This window comes from Oryx dammah, unplaced genomic scaffold, assembly GCF_014754425.2.
Source record: "Oryx dammah isolate SB20612 unplaced genomic scaffold, SCBI_Odam_1.1 HiC_scaffold_11, whole genome shotgun sequence".
Classification (NCBI taxonomy): domain Eukaryota; kingdom Metazoa; phylum Chordata; class Mammalia; order Artiodactyla; family Bovidae; genus Oryx; species Oryx dammah.
This window is the reverse complement of record NW_024070195.1, coordinates 14,633,222-14,650,694: the sequence shown is the minus strand read 5'-3', so window position 1 is coordinate 14,650,694 and position 17,473 is coordinate 14,633,222. Positions and strand designations below refer to the sequence as shown.

Sequence of the window (17,473 nt, the reverse complement as noted above, 5' to 3'; positions counted from 1 at the left end):
TATAAAGTCTACTTACTCCCTGAGCTCACAAAGGCAACAGCTGATAGTTTTCCAGAAAGTGATGCACAACATATGGCAATTAATTATATGTACTTTAAAACCCGATTATAAAAATGATTTCTCAATTACGTTTGTCCACATTCTTCCAAATGACGGAGTCTTTCATTAATACACAAGCACACCCTCGGCTAATTAATTCTCCTACAATGACGTTCATTTCAGTCTTCTTCATTTCAGGTTTTATTTAGGAAATCAAATCTGCAGCCTGCAATTTCCACTTTAAAAATCATACTTTAGCCCCTGAAATAGCTGCTCATCTTCCACACTTCAAGCACTGCATCTTTTACTTTGTTACCATTCCTTGTCAACTTTCTTCAACAAAAGGGGGATGTGGCGGAAGACTAAGTCTTGACTCAATTCCTTCTGAGATCACAAAGAATGTTCTTGCTTCAGGTAAGCCATTCCAGAACTCCTAGTATAGGATTCCAATGTCTCACCCACCCAGGACAGGAAATCGTGTCTGACTCTTTGCAACCCCATGGACTATACAGTCCATGGAATTCTCCAGGCCAGAATACTAGAGTGGGTAAGCCATTCCCTCCGCCAGGGGATCTTCCCGATCCAGGGATCGAACCAGGGTCTCCTCATTGCAGGCAGATTCTTTACCAGGGAAGCCCTACCCAGAACAGGAGGTCTGAACAAAAAGAAACTGTCTGGTTTGACTGTTTCAATCCCAATAAATAAAAGTAAATAATATATATTTAGATTTAAGATATAGATATCATCTAATTACTTTCTGTCTACAAATCCTAACATTGTGAATTGTTTTGGTTTTTCTTCTGTCTGGGCAGATAAAAGGGTCTTTAAGACTTACTTCTCTTTAAGACCTCTATCCTTAAAAGCTGAATCTGTTGGAGAGAGACTCCATAGAAAAAACAGAGCTCAGTGATCCAATACCAACTGTCATCCCTGCCACAACTGGTTCATCCCTTTTATTTTGCTGGAAGACACACCCTGAAAAAAAGGTTTACTCTTCTACCCCTGCACCATCAGTTCTTTATACAAGACAAGCTTTTAATAAAATTCTCAATTTTCTAGGTGATTTAATAGTGGCAAAAAGTAACCATAAAAATATTATGACTTATGAAGAATACTCTTACAAGATTACATGAAAAGCACCTAATATAGTATTTCCACAATAACCAGGGAGAGAAAATGAAAGTAAATTACTGGGAAGTTAGTAAAAAGTATTTTCTTAAAAGTACTTTCTTACTTAAAAGAAAGTACTTTTAAATAAGAGTATAGTTTTCTAGAACATATGATATATATAAAAAGTAAAAGCTTATAAAATTAGCCTGAAATGCCCACATGAGGACGTTTTACAGATCAGATATAGCTTCTATTTTAGTGGAGGAAAGGCTTTGTTTCCCTTTATATAATCCTTTCTATGTTTAACTTCTGGGCTTTAAAATAACGCTAAGATTCAACAATGTATAAGCTGCAGACCCCTCTACATTACAAGCACTCTGCAAATGATCACAGTGAAATTCACTTTCACTGTAATTCCAGACAGACTTCAAAACCTTCAGATAAAAGCACCATCTCTGGCTACACAATAAAGAGTTTCTGCAAGGAAATTCTGTATTACATTAAGAAAATGTTCTACTCAGCACATAACTAAAACCTTCATTGTAAACATTAATGACTAATATATATAATTTAAGTCAGCAATCTATATGTCAGGATATTTTTAAATATCTTTTTCAAAGCCTAGGTCAACAAAGTCTTTGTTCTGTCTTTATCCCAAAGCTACATAAAACTAGCAATTAGATACGAATGCATTTTACAAACTGTAAGACACTGCTGCTGCTGCTGCTGCTGCTGAGTCGCTTCAGTCGTGTCCGACTCTATGCGACCCCATAGACGGCAGCCCACCAGGCTCCCCCGTCCCTGGGATTCTCCAGGCAAGAACACTGGAGTGGGTTGCCATTTCCTTCTCCAATGCATGAAAGTGAAAAGTGAAAACGAAGCCGCTCAGTCGTGTCCGACTCGCAGCAACCCCAGGGACTGCAGCCTAAGGTGCTCCTCTGTCCATGGGATTTTCCAGGCAAGAGTACTGGAGTGGGTTGCTACCCACACGTAATAACTGTGGCGATAGTGAAGGGGCAAGAAGGCTAAATTACAGAGGTCCATGGAAGGCAAGCTAAAAGGTCTGCACTAAGATGCCTGATGATTCTTTCACTGAATTGCACTAAAAAAATTGCACTGGAAAAGTCAGGAAGATGAGAAATGACTTTATAATTAAGGAGGTGGGAATGGACCAGGAAGCTCTCAGCCAACACTGCTGTCTATAACTAAACAGCGACTCCCAACTTCTCACTCAGAACAGAAGTTAATAAGCTGTGCACATTCCTGCAGCATGGAGTCCAGTGGTATATAATCCCTCTCACCCAGCACTCCAGGAGAAAAATGGCTTCTAATAAGGATCACATAGAAGAGACTACTACATACAAGAGAAGAAATTTCAAAACAAAGGACAGCAAAAAGCAACTACTCTAATCATTAAAGCCATTAATATTATTAAATGTCCATACTAGACCACCCTTAAAATGTTATAAAATTAAAAGACGCTTACTCCTTGGAAGAAAAGTTATGACCAACCTAGACAGCATATTAAAAAGTAGAGATATTACCTTGCCAACAAAGGTCCGTCTAGTCAAGACTATGGTTTTTCCAGTAGTCATGTATGGATGTGAGAATTGGACTACAAAGAAAGTTGAACGCAGAAGAATTGATGCTTTTGAACTGTGGTGATGGAGAAGACTCTTGAGAGTCCCTTGGACTGCAAGGAGATCCAACCAGTCCATTCTAAAGGAGATCAGTCCTGAATATTCATCGGAAGGACTGATGTTGAAGCTGAAACTCCAATACTTTGGCCACCTTATGCGAAGAGCTAACTCACTGGAAAAGACCCTGATGCTGAGAAAGATTGAGGGCAGGAGGAGAGGGAAAACAGAGGATGAGATGGTTGGATGGCATCACCGACTCAATGAATATGAGTTTGGGTAAACTCCAGGAGTTGGTGATGGACAGGGAGGCCTCGCGTGCTGCAATCCATGGGGTCACAAAGAGTCTGACATGACCGAGCAACTGAGCTGAACTGAACCAAGAGGAACTGAAAATAATTTACCAACTTTCCAAAAGAAATAATCCAAAACCAATAACCAAAGGAAGCATTATGGTGAGGGGGGAGTGCATTTCTACTTAGTCTATAAGAAATCGCTCACTTGAAGAACACACTCATGAAATGTATGTGTTCAAATCATACTTCTTTTAAAAGCCACTGTACCTACCAGGACAGTTTGAGGGCTTTCCATGATACTAATTATATCATGCAAACAGGTGTCCGAGTTTTGGGGAATGACATCATTTTTCCCTCAGCAGGGCAAAAAATGAAATGAAAGGCAAGCAGGAATTATTTTCTAAGGTTTAAATCGCCTTCTCCTCAAAATAAAAAGGGTTTGAAAGAGTCACCAAACAAGCACTTAATACTCTGAGCAAGCCTCTGTGCAGTGTTACGATGGAGTAATTATATTCCTGCTGCTGCTGCTGCTGCTGCTGCTGCTGCTGCTAAGTCGCTTCAGTCGTGTCCGACCCTGTGCGACCCCATAGACAGCAGCCCACCAGGCTCCCCCGTCCCTGGGATTCTCCAGGCAAGAACACTGGAATGGGTTGCCATGTCCTTCTCCAGTGCATGAAAGTGAAAAGTGAAAGTGAAAGTGAAGTCGTGTCTGACTCTTAGCGACCCCATAGACTGCAGCCCACCAGGCTCCTCCGCCCATGGGATTTTCCAGGCAAGAGTACTGGAGTGGGGTGCCATTGCCTTCTCCAAATTATATTCCTAGATTTACACAAAAGCAGCCATTTCAAGTATTTACTGACATAATCTCTCTTCTTTCCTCAAATAGTAAAAAATGTCCACTTTCCTCAAATAGTAAAAATATCCACCACTGGTAACAGAATTCTGAATTTCTCTGTATCCTGTTTTCAATAACCTCTATGACCATTATACATAAACTATTTTATACCTCATTCTTATCAATTACAGAGTTAAATGAAAATATTTTAGGTATGTGCTGTGCTTCGATGCTCAGTCATGTCCAACTCTTTGTGACCCCGTGGACTTTAGCCCGCCAGGCTCCTCAGCCCATGGGATTCTCCAGGCAAGAATACTGAAGTGGGTTGTTATGCCCTTCTCCAGGGGATCTTCCCAACACAGGAATGAAAATGCAGTCTCCTGCATTGCGGGTGGATTTTTTTACCAGCTGAGCTACCAGGGAAGCCCATTTTAGGTCTACATTTGATTAATTATAAGCTATTAAGAAATAATATTTTTTTATAAACTCCCATTATTTCACAATAACAAAAGAGACCACTGGCATAGGCATCCAGAAATCATTCATATATCTGACTTAAATGAGAGATTTCCTGCAGAGATTTCCTTATTAAATGTCCTACTGAAGATAATGCTTATATTTTCTGGGCCTACAGCATCTAGACAAGCATGAAAAGTGGTCCTAGTGTCTACTGCATGCAAGCCAGACTAAACTGAAACCAATTACAAATTTCTGAAGTGAGTAAAATCAACAACATGTAAAATTAATACAAATATGTATCAGTTACACAGGCATATAAAATAAACCACATTAAGAAAAATAAATTTCATATCCAAGTGATTGGTTCCTTAATGTTCCCTTTTTAGTATTCCCAAATGAGAAACCAAAATTAGGTGTGCATAACAAAGGTTAACATTCTTGTGTAAACACATTAAGACTATTACTTTACATAGAAGAGTACTGTTATAAGATTTTTTAAAAATGCTAATAGACAAAAACATTAAAATAGGTTAGATATTTAATATCATATAGGATAATGGCAACCCACTCTAGTATTCTTGCCTGGAGAATCTCATGGACAGAGGAGCCTGGTGGGCTACAATCCATGGGGTCGCAGAGTCAGACACGACTGAGCAACCAAGATACACACACAGGATAAATCAAACTTTGAATTTTTTTTAATGTTTCAGGAAATTACCTTTAAAGTGATTTCCTTCATTTTCAAATGCACCATCAGAATGTATTAGACAAGTCTAGGCTAAATTATATAAAAATTACTAATGAACACAGAGAAGTGATTCTAAAAGCAGATTTTGAGTGGATTTTTTTACCTAAGACTGATTTCACTCTCTAAAAAATGGTATCAAAAACAAAATTAATGACATTTGAGCGTTTACTTATTGAAGGAAACAAAGCTATGAAAGGAGTTACCTTTCCAATCTTCCCTACTCCTAACATCTGCATTGAACCTGGGACCAGCCAATTACACATGCAAAAGCAAGTTGCTATGCGATATAGACTAGCGGTCAAAAGCAGTGTTTTGGAGTAATGCAGGAGATTCAGGTTTGATTCCTGGGCCAGGCAGGTCTCCTGGAGAAGGAGTGGCAACCCACTCCAGTATTCTTATCTCTGTCCATGCCCATGGACAGAGGAGCCTGGAGGGCTACAGTACACGGGGTCACAAAGAGTTGGACACAACTGAGCAGGGCACAAGCAAGATAACACAAATAAAGCATTGGGCCATTGCCTGTCACAAAGTACTCAGACTATGTTCCCATCTAATACATAAACGACAGAAATAGAGATGCGTGTGCACCAGCTAGTATACCTACGTATTTCCTAACTCTGTCTGTGGAGAGGACCTGGAAGCACTGATCCTTCATGGTGGCAGTGAGCACACCTAGTGCCCAGGTCTTTGGTCCGGTTCTAAACACTAGTCTCCTAATGAAAAGGGTCAGGATTCCTCAAAGTGGTTGCTTCTGAGGCTGGGAAACGGAAAATACAAGACTAGAACCTCCTGTGGTGCCAGAAAATAAGGAAGTGATCAGAAAGCAAGGGGGGCATGTCTGAAAGACACAGGCGCCAGCCTGATGAGGTCCTATGGCCAAAGCTGGAACAATACAAGCAACAACATAATGACAGCAGCGAACTATAACCTGTAGAGTAAACATCCATAAGTCCATATGATACAAACAAGTAGCATAGTGGCAAAAGGACAGCGCTTCCTTACAGAAGGATGTGTGTACGCTCAGTCGCCCAGTTGTGTCCAACTCTTTGTGACCCCATGGACCCCCTGGACTGTAGCCCACCAGGATCCCCCATCCATGGTATTCTCCAGGCAAGAATACTGGAGTAGGTTTCCATTTCCTTCTCCAGAGGATCAGAAGAATCCAAACTATTAAATGTGGGAGGAAAGAAAACAGAAAACCACCACTACGCAACTATCACAGTAACAACCGTTGCAGACGAGATCCACCAACAGATACTAAAATTATCGAATACTAAAATTAGTATGCAAATGGTTGAGGATACACAGGATACTTATTGGTTACAGTGAGAAAAATAACTCAGAAGAGAAATCTGGCAGATAAGGGTTAGTGTACTAACATCATGAAGCCCCTGACGCGATGCGCTGAGAAGGATACAATAACACTTGTATGTTCCTCTTGCCAGAAATGCATTAATTACTTTATTCTAACCATGAGAAACTATCAGACAAACCTAAGATGATGGGCATTCTACAAAATGATTCTCTTTCAGAAGTGTCAAGGTCATAAAAAAATTAGAAAAAAATTGAGAAACTGGCAGATTGCTCACTTCCCAGTGAATTATACCATAACTACGTAAGATATAAAAGGCATACAGAAACGTAATTTTGCCACTTTTCTGTCAGTTCAAACTTATTTCAAAATGAGGGGTTTTTATTTTTCTTTTTTTAAACGAGATATATAGTCATCCCTCAGCACTTGCAGGGGACTGGTTCCCAGACCCGCGGCCAATATCACAACCCACATATCCCCAAGTGCCACAGCTGGCTCCACTGTTGGAGAGCTCCACGTGCCAGGACTCAACCAGCCCCAGACTGTTAGTCCAGCAGCATCTGCACCGGAAAAGGTCCCCAGATGAGTATGGCACACAGCTCAAAGCCATGTTGCTCAAGAGTCTAGACAACATATTAGCATTTTATTTTCTCTTAAAATCATTAAGTCATGCTAAAATATCCTTTAGTTGCTGAAGCTAGAACTATATCTCTAAAAACCTTGGCATTAAAAAATGTAATCAATAAAACACATTACGTATCTCATTACCTGTAATTTTGTATCCATAAGCAGCCAGTTGTCCAGCCATGTATTCTCCATCTGAATTATTATGAGAACAACCCCAAGTTCGTATCCAAATTTTCTGTATGCCTGGAATAGTGCTGTTAATCAATTTTAAAAAATAAGCCTCATTAGGGATTTTTTTTTTAATAAAAAGCACAAGTTAATTTCTGAGCATATTATGCAAAAACACTCACTGCATTCTATTCATAAGCTATTCATTAAATGTACCAACTTAAGACATAATCTGCTGTTACACCAAAAGTCTAAAATCAAGATAAAATAACATAACATTCTAAGACTATCTTTCTATGTAAAGAATATCTTTTCTCCAAGTTGTATTTTAAGTTCAATACTACTAAATACTACCACTAAGTTCAATTCCTGGAAAGGTACAAACAATAACAATAGCACAGAAAATGGTTCTAGCAGCAAAAGCAAATAAAGAAACCCTAAACACATCTGAAGACCACTATATATTAATCAAATCTTCATAACTTAGATATAAATAACTAAATCAAAATGAAAATCTGTCACCCTACAGCACTATTAATAATAAAAGTATTCCACATATAAAAAGAGTTCTAAAAAATGTAATTTTTAGAAAGGGAATAAAAGGACTTTCAACTTGGATTGCCCTAAATAATTAACAACTAAGTAGACATTACCTTTAATGATACTGTCAAGAAAAAGTTAATAAATTTCAAGTATTAAGCAAATTTAAATTCATAGACTTTATGACTCTGTTCCAAATAATCAAATGCATCAAAGTTTTCAAGTTTACTAGATATACAAATATAAGCATATTAAAACTATATAACTGCCTAATCCTTTCTGGCTAGGTTGTATTAGAATTTCACTATACACCTAATAGTACAAACAGCACAAGAATTTGTGTCAAAAGCCTTTAGTTGATTCGTAAGTACTTTAAATTTGCTAAGAAAAACCACATGCCCAAACCACCACTATCTCCTAAGAATCACAAATTCCAATAAAAATTTTAATGTGGAAGTAACAAGAACACACCAACCACAATGATATCAAAGAGATCTGGTTGAAAGAGGGTGGGAGGCAGGGTGATCTATCTTTGTGCCAAATACTGCCCTAGGCCAATATGCAATTTGACATCTTTAATTAATGACTTTGCTAAATATAACCATTCAAATTTAAAAAAACCTACATATTTTCTTTCAAAACTTCAAAGATTCTTTTAAAAGATACATTATGTATATCACATACAGTAGTGTCAGCCTCTCCCATGGTATGATACTGAATATAATTTCAAAAAAAGCTTACCTATCGCTTGGTGGACTGTTTTCCTCTTGCAAATATTTTTGAGTATTTCGCCTTCGCACCTTTGGAACAACGTGCTTTCTCGAAAAATGCCTATCTTGTGGCTTTGAATCTTCTTGTGACACAATATCTTCTATGTCATCCAGGAATGTATCACAGGATGCAGAAGGCATCTTCTCTACCATATAAACAAGTTATAAATGATACAGGCATGAGTCCTCAGAACATCTGTTTAACACATCACCTATGAAATATTCTTGCCAAACTTGAATGTAATAAAGCCTTTAGATTTTAACTTCAACTTTACAGAAAATACAAGAGATATTGAAAAACAAGAAATGTCGGATAAATCAGACAAATCTTACTGAGTGGGATATAAAGTACATGAAGAGAGATTTAACATTACCAGCAATCAGAGAAATACAAACTAAACCACCATGAGATATCACTACAAATCTGTAACACACCACAGCATACATCAGTTCAGTTCAGTTTCTTAGTCGTGTCTGACTCTCTGCGACCCCATGAATCGCAGCATGCATACCACCTGCCGATTACAGGCCTCCTCCCTCCCCAGGCGCAGCAATGGCGCACGTGACCCACGCCTGCCAGAGTAATTCACCCTGAGCCATAAAGACCGGCTCAGGGTTGGACCTAACAAGCCCAGTCAGTCACAGTCACCACGAGGACTTCCATGCCAGTGCTAACTTCTCTTTCACTGAAGTGGCTCAGTTAGGAGCATGTCAACTTGAGGCTACTGGGGGGCCATCCTGCCTGCCACAAAGCAGAAGACTACCCAAGGCAGGAAGTCTTGTAAGAGCTGGAGAGATGAGATACTTGAGCAACTGGATCCAACCAATGCCTGAAGCCAGACATAGCCCTGCTCTGCCCATTCATATGAGCTCAGGAATTCCCTGAGGCTTAAATTCATTTGAGCTGGGCTTTTTGCTCTTGCCAACAAGAGCCCTGGCTGACTCAGCACACTAGGGAAGGTGAAATGAACTAAGTTTCTCCCAAACTGGTTCTATGAACTATCAGTGAAAAACTAGTTCTGTGGTCAAATAAATTTGGAAAATTCTGCATGCATGTATGTGTATACTACGAGAGCGAGGACTGGGAAGAACTACAGTAAAGAAACAAACTCACTGATCCTAGAAACTTTCTGAAAATTAATTTCTCATGGATTGCCTCTTCATGAGGCTGTACATGGTACTGAAAACAGGAGGCCTGAGTGAAGCCCACCCTCAGATCCCCTCCTACATTCCGCAGACAGAAGACTGCATTCTCTTAATAGGAAATGGTTCTCTGCCCACATACCAACCTGTTACTAGGAACTACCCACCCCTCTAAGAACAACCCCTCTATTCTAACCTGCTTGAGCACAGAATTCTAGCCATGCTCCTCCCTACCTAATCACTAATTGTATACGGGTACTGTTATTTCTCCCATTTAAAAAACAAAAACCTTATTGTGGCCTCACTTCCTCTACCTACTGTCTCCATCACATTTCTATCCTTTAAAATTCCTTGCAAGAACTGTCTCCAGTTTCCCCCTCCCAGTCTCTTATATGCCAGGCTTTCACCCCCTGCCATCCCAAAATTGCCGACCTGATTCCAGTGACTCCAGCAATCTACGGAGCAGCCAACTCTCAGCCACCTCATGTGATCCTGCCGGCGGCGCCTGGCACTACTGACCCTTCATTCCCTCAAGATATCTTCTTCCCTGGCTTTCGGGATCCCACCCGCCGAGCTCTCCTCCTCCTGCATTAGCCACTCCCCGAGTTTCCATTGCCCGTTCCTCATCTCTCCAACTTCTCAAGGTCAGAACACCCCCAAGGCTCCGTTACAGGATGTCTTCTCTTCTTTAGTTACAGGCGCACCCTAGGTGATCTCATCAGCCTTGTGGCCTTGAAATACTAACTATATATGCTTATATAACCAGCCCCAGGCCTCCCTTGAACTTCAGACTCAGATGTCCATCCCACTGCCTACTCAACACCCTGCTTGAATGGCTAAGAGTTACTTCAAACTTAAAATCAAGAACAGAACTCCTGATTCTCTCCCCACCTGACCCCACCTGCAGCCAGGAGGATCACAGCCCCCCCCCCCCCCACGACTTTCTCCATCTCACTGAAAGGCAATACCAATCTTCTAACCTCTCAGGCCAAAAATCCTGGAATCATCCCTGACTCCTCTTTCCTTCACCCTAAGTCCAATACATCAGCAAAATCCCATTGGCTTAAGCTTCCAAATATATTCAGAATCTAACCATTTCGGACCATACCCTCTGTTATATTCTTGGTCCCAACATTAACTCTTGCCTGGATTACTGTCATAGTCACCTGCTTCTACCCTCAATTCCCAAAGGAACCTTGCTGCACAATAAGCCAGGGATCCCTCTAAAATCTGAGTTCATCTCAGGTTTCTAATCAAAACCTTCCATTGGTATTCTATCTCAGACTAAAAAGCCCAGAGTTAAAATCGCTAAGTTTTACAAGGACAGGGGCTTCCCTGGTAGTTCAGTAGTAAAGAATCCAGAATCCACCTGCAGATACAGGAGACATGGGTTCGATCCCTTGTCCAGGAAGATTCCACAGGTCTTAGTTACAGGACATAACACACTGGTAAGAACCAATTAGGTCCAAGGTAGCAGAAGATTCAACTTCCAGTGGGCCCTGAGCCTCATACGCTCACTGTACTAGATGAGCACACTAAGTAACACAGCCATGGCATGGCATCTCAGAGCTGACCATGAAAGGCTAAAGAGTAGCCCAATTCCTGGAAATCCCCATCCCTTCCCAAAATAAGTGGAATAATCCTCTTGCTCATTAGCCTATGAAATTAGAGACTGGTGGTTTAGTCGCTAAGTTGTGTCCAACTCTTGGGACTCCATGGACTGTAGCCTGCCAGGTTCCTCTGTGCATGGATTTCCCAGGCAAGAATACTGGAGTAGGTTGCCATTTCCTTCTCCAGGGGATCTTCCCAACTCAGCAATCAAACACAGATCTCCTGCATTACAGGCAGATTCTTTACCAACTGAGCTACAAGGGAAGCCCATGAAATTAGCCTATGAAATTACCCAGACATAAACACTAACCACACCATATTTTGGGGCCTCTTACCTTCTGATAAGGCCCACATTCTGTGGAGTGTGTTTCTCTCTAAATAAACCCATTTCTTACCTATTACTTTGTCTCTCACTGAATTCTTTTGATAAGAAGAACGTGAGCTTCATTAAGTCCTGAGACCAGGTATGTGTTATGTGCTAGTCGCTTGGTTGTGTCCGACTCTTTGCAACTCCATGGACTGTAGCCCACTAGGCTCCTTTGTCCATGTTCTCCAGGCCAGAGTACCGGAGTGGGTTGCCACTCCCTTCTCCAGGGAATCTTTCCAATCCAGGGATCGAACCCAGATCTCCTGCATTGCAGACAGATTCTTTACTGTCTGAGCCACTGGGGAAGCCCTGAGACCACGTGTGTGATCTCGATTAAAAAAATGTGGGTTCAAGTCCCAGTATGGGTTCTGGCAAGGTTTGGGTCCCAGCCTGTAGATTCAAGTCCCATCTGAGGTGCACAGTTTCAACTCTACTCAGACACATGGGCTTCCTGGCTAGTTCATACCCACCAGGCACACACTCATCTCAAGGTCTTGGTCAAGCCTGGAATGCCTTCAAGCCCTTTGGAACTCTGTCCAAATGTCACCAGTGAGGTCTTTCTGAACAACCCCCACCTCGCCATGTACACACACCTCCTGTCCCCCTCCCCCGAGCCTCGCTTTCGTGCCATAGCACTTCTGCACATGCTTAGATACTTCAGAGGAACAAACCTGCCACCCGAAAATGTCTCTTTGCCATGTGGATTATTTTGAGCTGAAGACAAATCAAGGCCAAGAAGAAACTTTGACCTTCCTTCTAACTGCTAAAAGAATGTAAAGAGAAGACATGTTTCAGGATGGGAGGCGATCCCCATGGATAACTATAGTATGAACTATGTGCACAGATGGGGAGGAACCAGGCAAAGTCTGTTAAAACTGTTACCAAACATTTGCTTTTCCATCTCATGGCAACTGCCTTCCTCCCCTTTGAGGTCCCAAACCACTACCCCCAAGATCTTTTGTCTTTAGCTGAAGACAATATCTAAGGTAAGTTTCAGGCATTTTGGCAAGTTACTCAGTTTCCCTGGGCCTGTCCCATGTATGTGAAAGTGTGAGTTGCTCAGTCATGTCCCATTCTTTGCAATCCCATGGACTATAGCCTGCAGGCTCCTCTGTCCATGGAGGAGAGGAGTAGGTGTCCACTCATTCTTCTCCAAGCCAGAATACTGGAATGGGTAGCCATTCTCTTCTCTAGGGAATCTTCCCAACCCAGGGATCAAATCCAGATCTCCCACATTACAGGCAGATCATTTACCCCCCGAGTCACTAGGGAAGTTCATGTATACACGCCACATGCTGCTACGCTTTTGTTTGAGAACTGTAGAGGAAAATTTCTTCCTCCACGACAGTATCTTCATCATCTTATTACCCTCTCTTTCAACTAGGATATATACTCTGGGGGTGGGGAGGTTTTTGAGTGTTTTGTTCACTGCTTTATCCCAGGTGGTGCCTAAACTACCTAGCGCATGGCAGCTTCTCAAAAAAAAAACTTTTTTTAAACTGTTCACAACCCAGTCTATAAAATATGGTCCCTCTGCCACCTCCCACTCTGCCCCAACTGTAATAACCTTTCCGACATTCTCCAAGCAGACCAAGCTAGTTTCTGACTCAGGGCCTTCACACTTGCTCTTCCTCTGTCTGGAATATCATCCCCAGATATTTGGATGGCTTGCTGCCTACTCCTTTACTCAAATAACACCTCCTTGGAAAGGGCTTTTCCTAACGACCTTATCTAAAATAACCACACACTGATCAGGCATCCCACAAACTCTCACCAGCCTCTAACTCCACTTTATGCTTCACTTCCCTTCATCACACTTACCTGACTCCATATATGTAACTGCTTGTGTCTTTCTCACTACAGTGTAAGCTTCAGAACAGAGGCACCCTGTCTTTTTCACCACTATATCTCCAACACTTGTAACAATGCCTAGCACACGGCAAGTGCAGAATATTTGCTGAATGAAAGGATGAATAAATCCTTGTTTAAGCTGAATTTAGCTAGTCTTTCTATAACACAGAAGGAAATTCTTACACTAGATGGGAGAAGTCCAGAGGAGTTAGATTTGTCCACTGACAGCTAGAATTGGACCCTCTCTCAACACCAAGCTCTCCCCAGATGAATCCGTTTCGTTGGCAGAGCACAAACAATGCAAGAGTCTGAGATGACCCTAAGAAAGAAAAACATTCCAGAAAAAAAATGCGCAAAGGAAAAACTGGCAACACACTTAAGCAAGTCAAATAGCCATTAAGCATAGGAAAGAATGCTCAAACACACTAAGGGCATGAGCTTAAACAAGAAATTATTTTCTATCTACCCCATTGATAACAAAGACTGACAAAAAACCAACTGTTAGCTAAAAGCATGGTAGAACTGCCATACCCTTTCCGAAGGGCAATCTAGCAATACATATCAAACTTTAACACATATATATCCTTTAGCCCAGCAATTCCATTTCTAGAAATTCACTCTAGGGAGACGAAAGAGACAAATATAAAATGAAACACCTGAATAAACTCACCTATCACTATTAACAAGCTTTTTACTTCCAGCAAACTGGTAAAGTGAATTGTTAGCCTTCAGAAAATATTAAATAAGTGAATAATAATGAAAGTGTGAGAATAGAAGGAAAGCAAGATAGTAGTTAAGTGCTACAGAATGAATTATATAAAGTTCTCTCTCAAAGGTAGAGAAAATCAAGTTTGATAAAGGAAATAAAAACACAAAGTGAAAAAGGAGACATGGAAAATGACAACGAATAGATAGTATAGAGTACTGGCGATTTACAGAGGTGATTTATTAGGAGAGCTTTTATAACAGCAAACACCGAAGCCCCATTTTGAATTAGAATCTCCAAAGTGGAATTTAAGGGTGGCTATGTAAAACCTGTCCAGGTGATCCACTATACATCCCACTGAGAACCACTGTTCTCCTACAAAGGTTCTCAGTTGATGTTCATTATAGTCACCTGGGAAGCTATAGAAAATTATCAACAACAAAATTATCAACTAGAGCCTTGCTCTAGTTGAATCAATCTCTAGAACTCAGCCTAGCCATCAATATTTTTTAAAACTTTCCAGTAAGTCTCATGTGCTGCCACAGCTGGGAACAAAAGTCCTACACCCATAGTTTGTATAGTATGGCTCCCACACCAGCACAAGTAAGTGTCACTAGAAAACTTCCTAGAAACGAAGTCTTGGGTCCCGCTCCAAACCAACTGAATCAGATACTTGGAGTAAAGCTCAGCAATCTTTAACAAGCCCTCCAGGTGATTTCGACATGCACTACAGTTTAAAAATCAATGTCCTGGAGTTATTTTTTTGTTTGTTTTCATAAAAATCATCTAGAATGCCTGTCAAAAACAGGCATCTAGAATGCCTGACATCACCTAGTCAGCTGATTTTCTAAAAGGGTGCCAAGAATATTCAATGAGGAAGAGTATGCTTTCAAAAAATAGTGTTGGAACAACTTGATGGCTACATGCAAAGAATAAAGCTGGATTCCAACTTCATGTCATAAACAAAAATTAAATTGATTACAGACCTAAATTTAAGAAATACTATAAAACTCTTACAAGAAATCATAGGTGTATGTGTTTATGACATCTTTCTTATGACACCAAAAGAACAAGAAACAAAGGAAGAGAGACTGGACTTAAAACTTTCATGCTTCAAAGAACTCCATCAAGAAGATACATATTTGCAAATATGTATCTTATCCAAAGAAGATATACAAAGGGCCAGTAACATGAGATGTCAACATCATTAGCTATCAAGGAAATACAAATCAAAACCACAAGACACTTCTCACACAAAGTGAAGACTTAAAAGTGAAGTTGCTCAGTCATGTCCAACTCTCTGCAATCCCATGGACTGTAGCCTATGAGACTCCTCTGTCCATGGAATTTTCCAGGCAAGAGTACTGGAGTGGGTGGTCATATCCTCCTCCAGGGGATCTTCCCGACCCAGAGATCAAACCCAGGTCTCCTGCATGGCAGGTAGACGCTTTACCATCTGAGCCACCAGGGAAGCCCTCTCACACACTAAGATGGCTAAAATAAAAAAGAAATTGGTGTTGCTGAAGAAGTAGATCAGATCAACCAGAGAGAAAAAGAATAGAATTTCTTCTAATTGGAAAAGGTGATGGGCCAAGCCTTAAGGAACTCCAAATTGACCTACCAAACAGAAAAGAAACCGCCTATAATGGAGATCAAGAAGCAGTCACCAAATGAGAAAAATCAGTGGGTCACAGAAGGAAAATGAAGACAGTATGTCAAACAGGTGGACGTGGTCAGTGCTGCTTAAGGCAAGTGATGAAAGCCTGAGTAAAATGAGTGAAAATGTTTCTTGGATTTAGGGATATGGAGATCTTGGCGTTTCCATATAATGATGGCAACAAAATCACTAACAAATTAAAATTAGGCTACCTCTTTGCATATTACATTGGGTAAATATCACTCCCAACATAAAAGTTTTAAAATAAACGAGTACCTTGATTATTTGCAATTAGTCTCAAATCGTCTTGAAAGATGAGTCTGGAAAATAAAAACTGTTTAGAAAAGAAAGTTCGTAACAAGTTTACAAAACCACAGTAAGGCCTCTAAAACTACCTAAAAGGGATTACACTCTATAAAAGGCTGTTTTATAGAGCAAGGGTAAGGGTGTTCCGTACTACTCCCAATTTCTTACTTATTAGGACAGGTATGTTGACATCTGCCACATTTGCTATGACTGAGATCCAGCATATGGCCCTAGTAATAAATTCTATCCGGCACTACAATACGTCAGCGTGATCCAGTAGTAAGAATACTACAAAAGAGAGCAAAGAAGTAGGTATCCATATCACCCGACACCCGAAAGACACGTGTTGTCCCGAGATTCAGAGACAGGTTTCAACAGTAAACGAGAAAGAAAAATGAAAAATCAAGACACCTGCTCTTCAGACCAATTTCAGTTTAAATTTTTATTGACATGCAGCCTTGTGAAAGCATGGTAACTGTAAAAGCCTTATCCCGTCCCACGAACTAACGCAGAAATTGGGAGAACGGCGGAAATTAAATTTTACAGTAAGCAACGAGATCTCTTAAGTACTCCTAACAGTCCTGCAGCACCTAAGGCCCAGGGTCCCGGTCCTCACTTCAGGCAACGCTATCTGCTTCCCAATGCTCCCAACCTAGCTGGTAAGTTTTCTTTCAATTTCGAAACAAACCAGCGAACGGCCACGAGAAGGACTGAAACTGGGGGAACAAGGCTCTGCCATAAAAGCAGCTCTGGTCAACCTCTGCCCCACACTGATCCACCCACCACCCTTACCCAGCAGTCGGGAAATAAAACGCCAACCAAAAGTAACAGAACCTACACGCCACTCTCCGGAAAGTGCAGCGACTTTAGCTGGAGCTCGCCATGACACGTACGTGCCGCCACATTTATGTACGCATGCTCGCAGACGGCGGCCCGGAGAGGTCAAACTACATCGGCGCCGAACGTGCGCGTTCAGGTTTAACCGATTACACTTAACAATTCCTTTGACGGCAGGAGGGAGAAGACCTTCAAGACATCGAGTTCTTAGAATCGTTTAATAGCTAACCTCCCCGAGCTCTTCCCTGCAGGAGGAAATGGCAGCCCATTCCAATATTCTTGCCTGGGGAATTCCATGGACAGAGAAGCCTGGCGGGCTACATACAGTCTGTGGGGTTGCAAAGTGGGACACTACTGAGCCACTGAGCATGCATGCCTGAGCTCTTACTACTGTGGGACAGTGTGTTCAACGCTTTATATAAACATTATGTCCCATTTATTCTTATTTTACAGA

At 41.1% G+C, this 17,473-nt stretch overlaps 1 protein-coding gene across 4 annotated transcripts in view; it reads right to left on the bottom strand.

Moving 5' to 3' along the window:
• CDKAL1 (CDK5 regulatory subunit associated protein 1 like 1) overlaps positions 1-17,106 on the bottom strand; it is a 614,486-nt gene extending 597,380 nt beyond the window's left edge. The window contains exons 1-4 of one of the 4 annotated variants that reach the window (XM_040249901.1): positions 17,021-17,106; positions 16,153-16,196; positions 8,513-8,687; positions 7,205-7,317 (exon numbers count right to left, since the gene is read on the bottom strand). In XM_040249901.1, the coding sequence (XP_040105835.1) occupies positions 7,205-7,317; positions 8,513-8,682 (283 nt within the window). In that variant the 5' untranslated portion in view covers positions 8,683-8,687; positions 16,153-16,196; positions 17,021-17,106. Of the gene's footprint in view, positions 1-7,204; positions 7,318-8,512; positions 8,688-9,190; positions 9,295-16,152; positions 16,211-17,020 lie in introns of those variants that run through there. The other 3 variants (XM_040249903.1, XM_040249902.1, XM_040249904.1) reach the window with 3 other exon arrangements.
• Between the last annotated feature and the right edge of the window lie 367 nt (positions 17,107-17,473).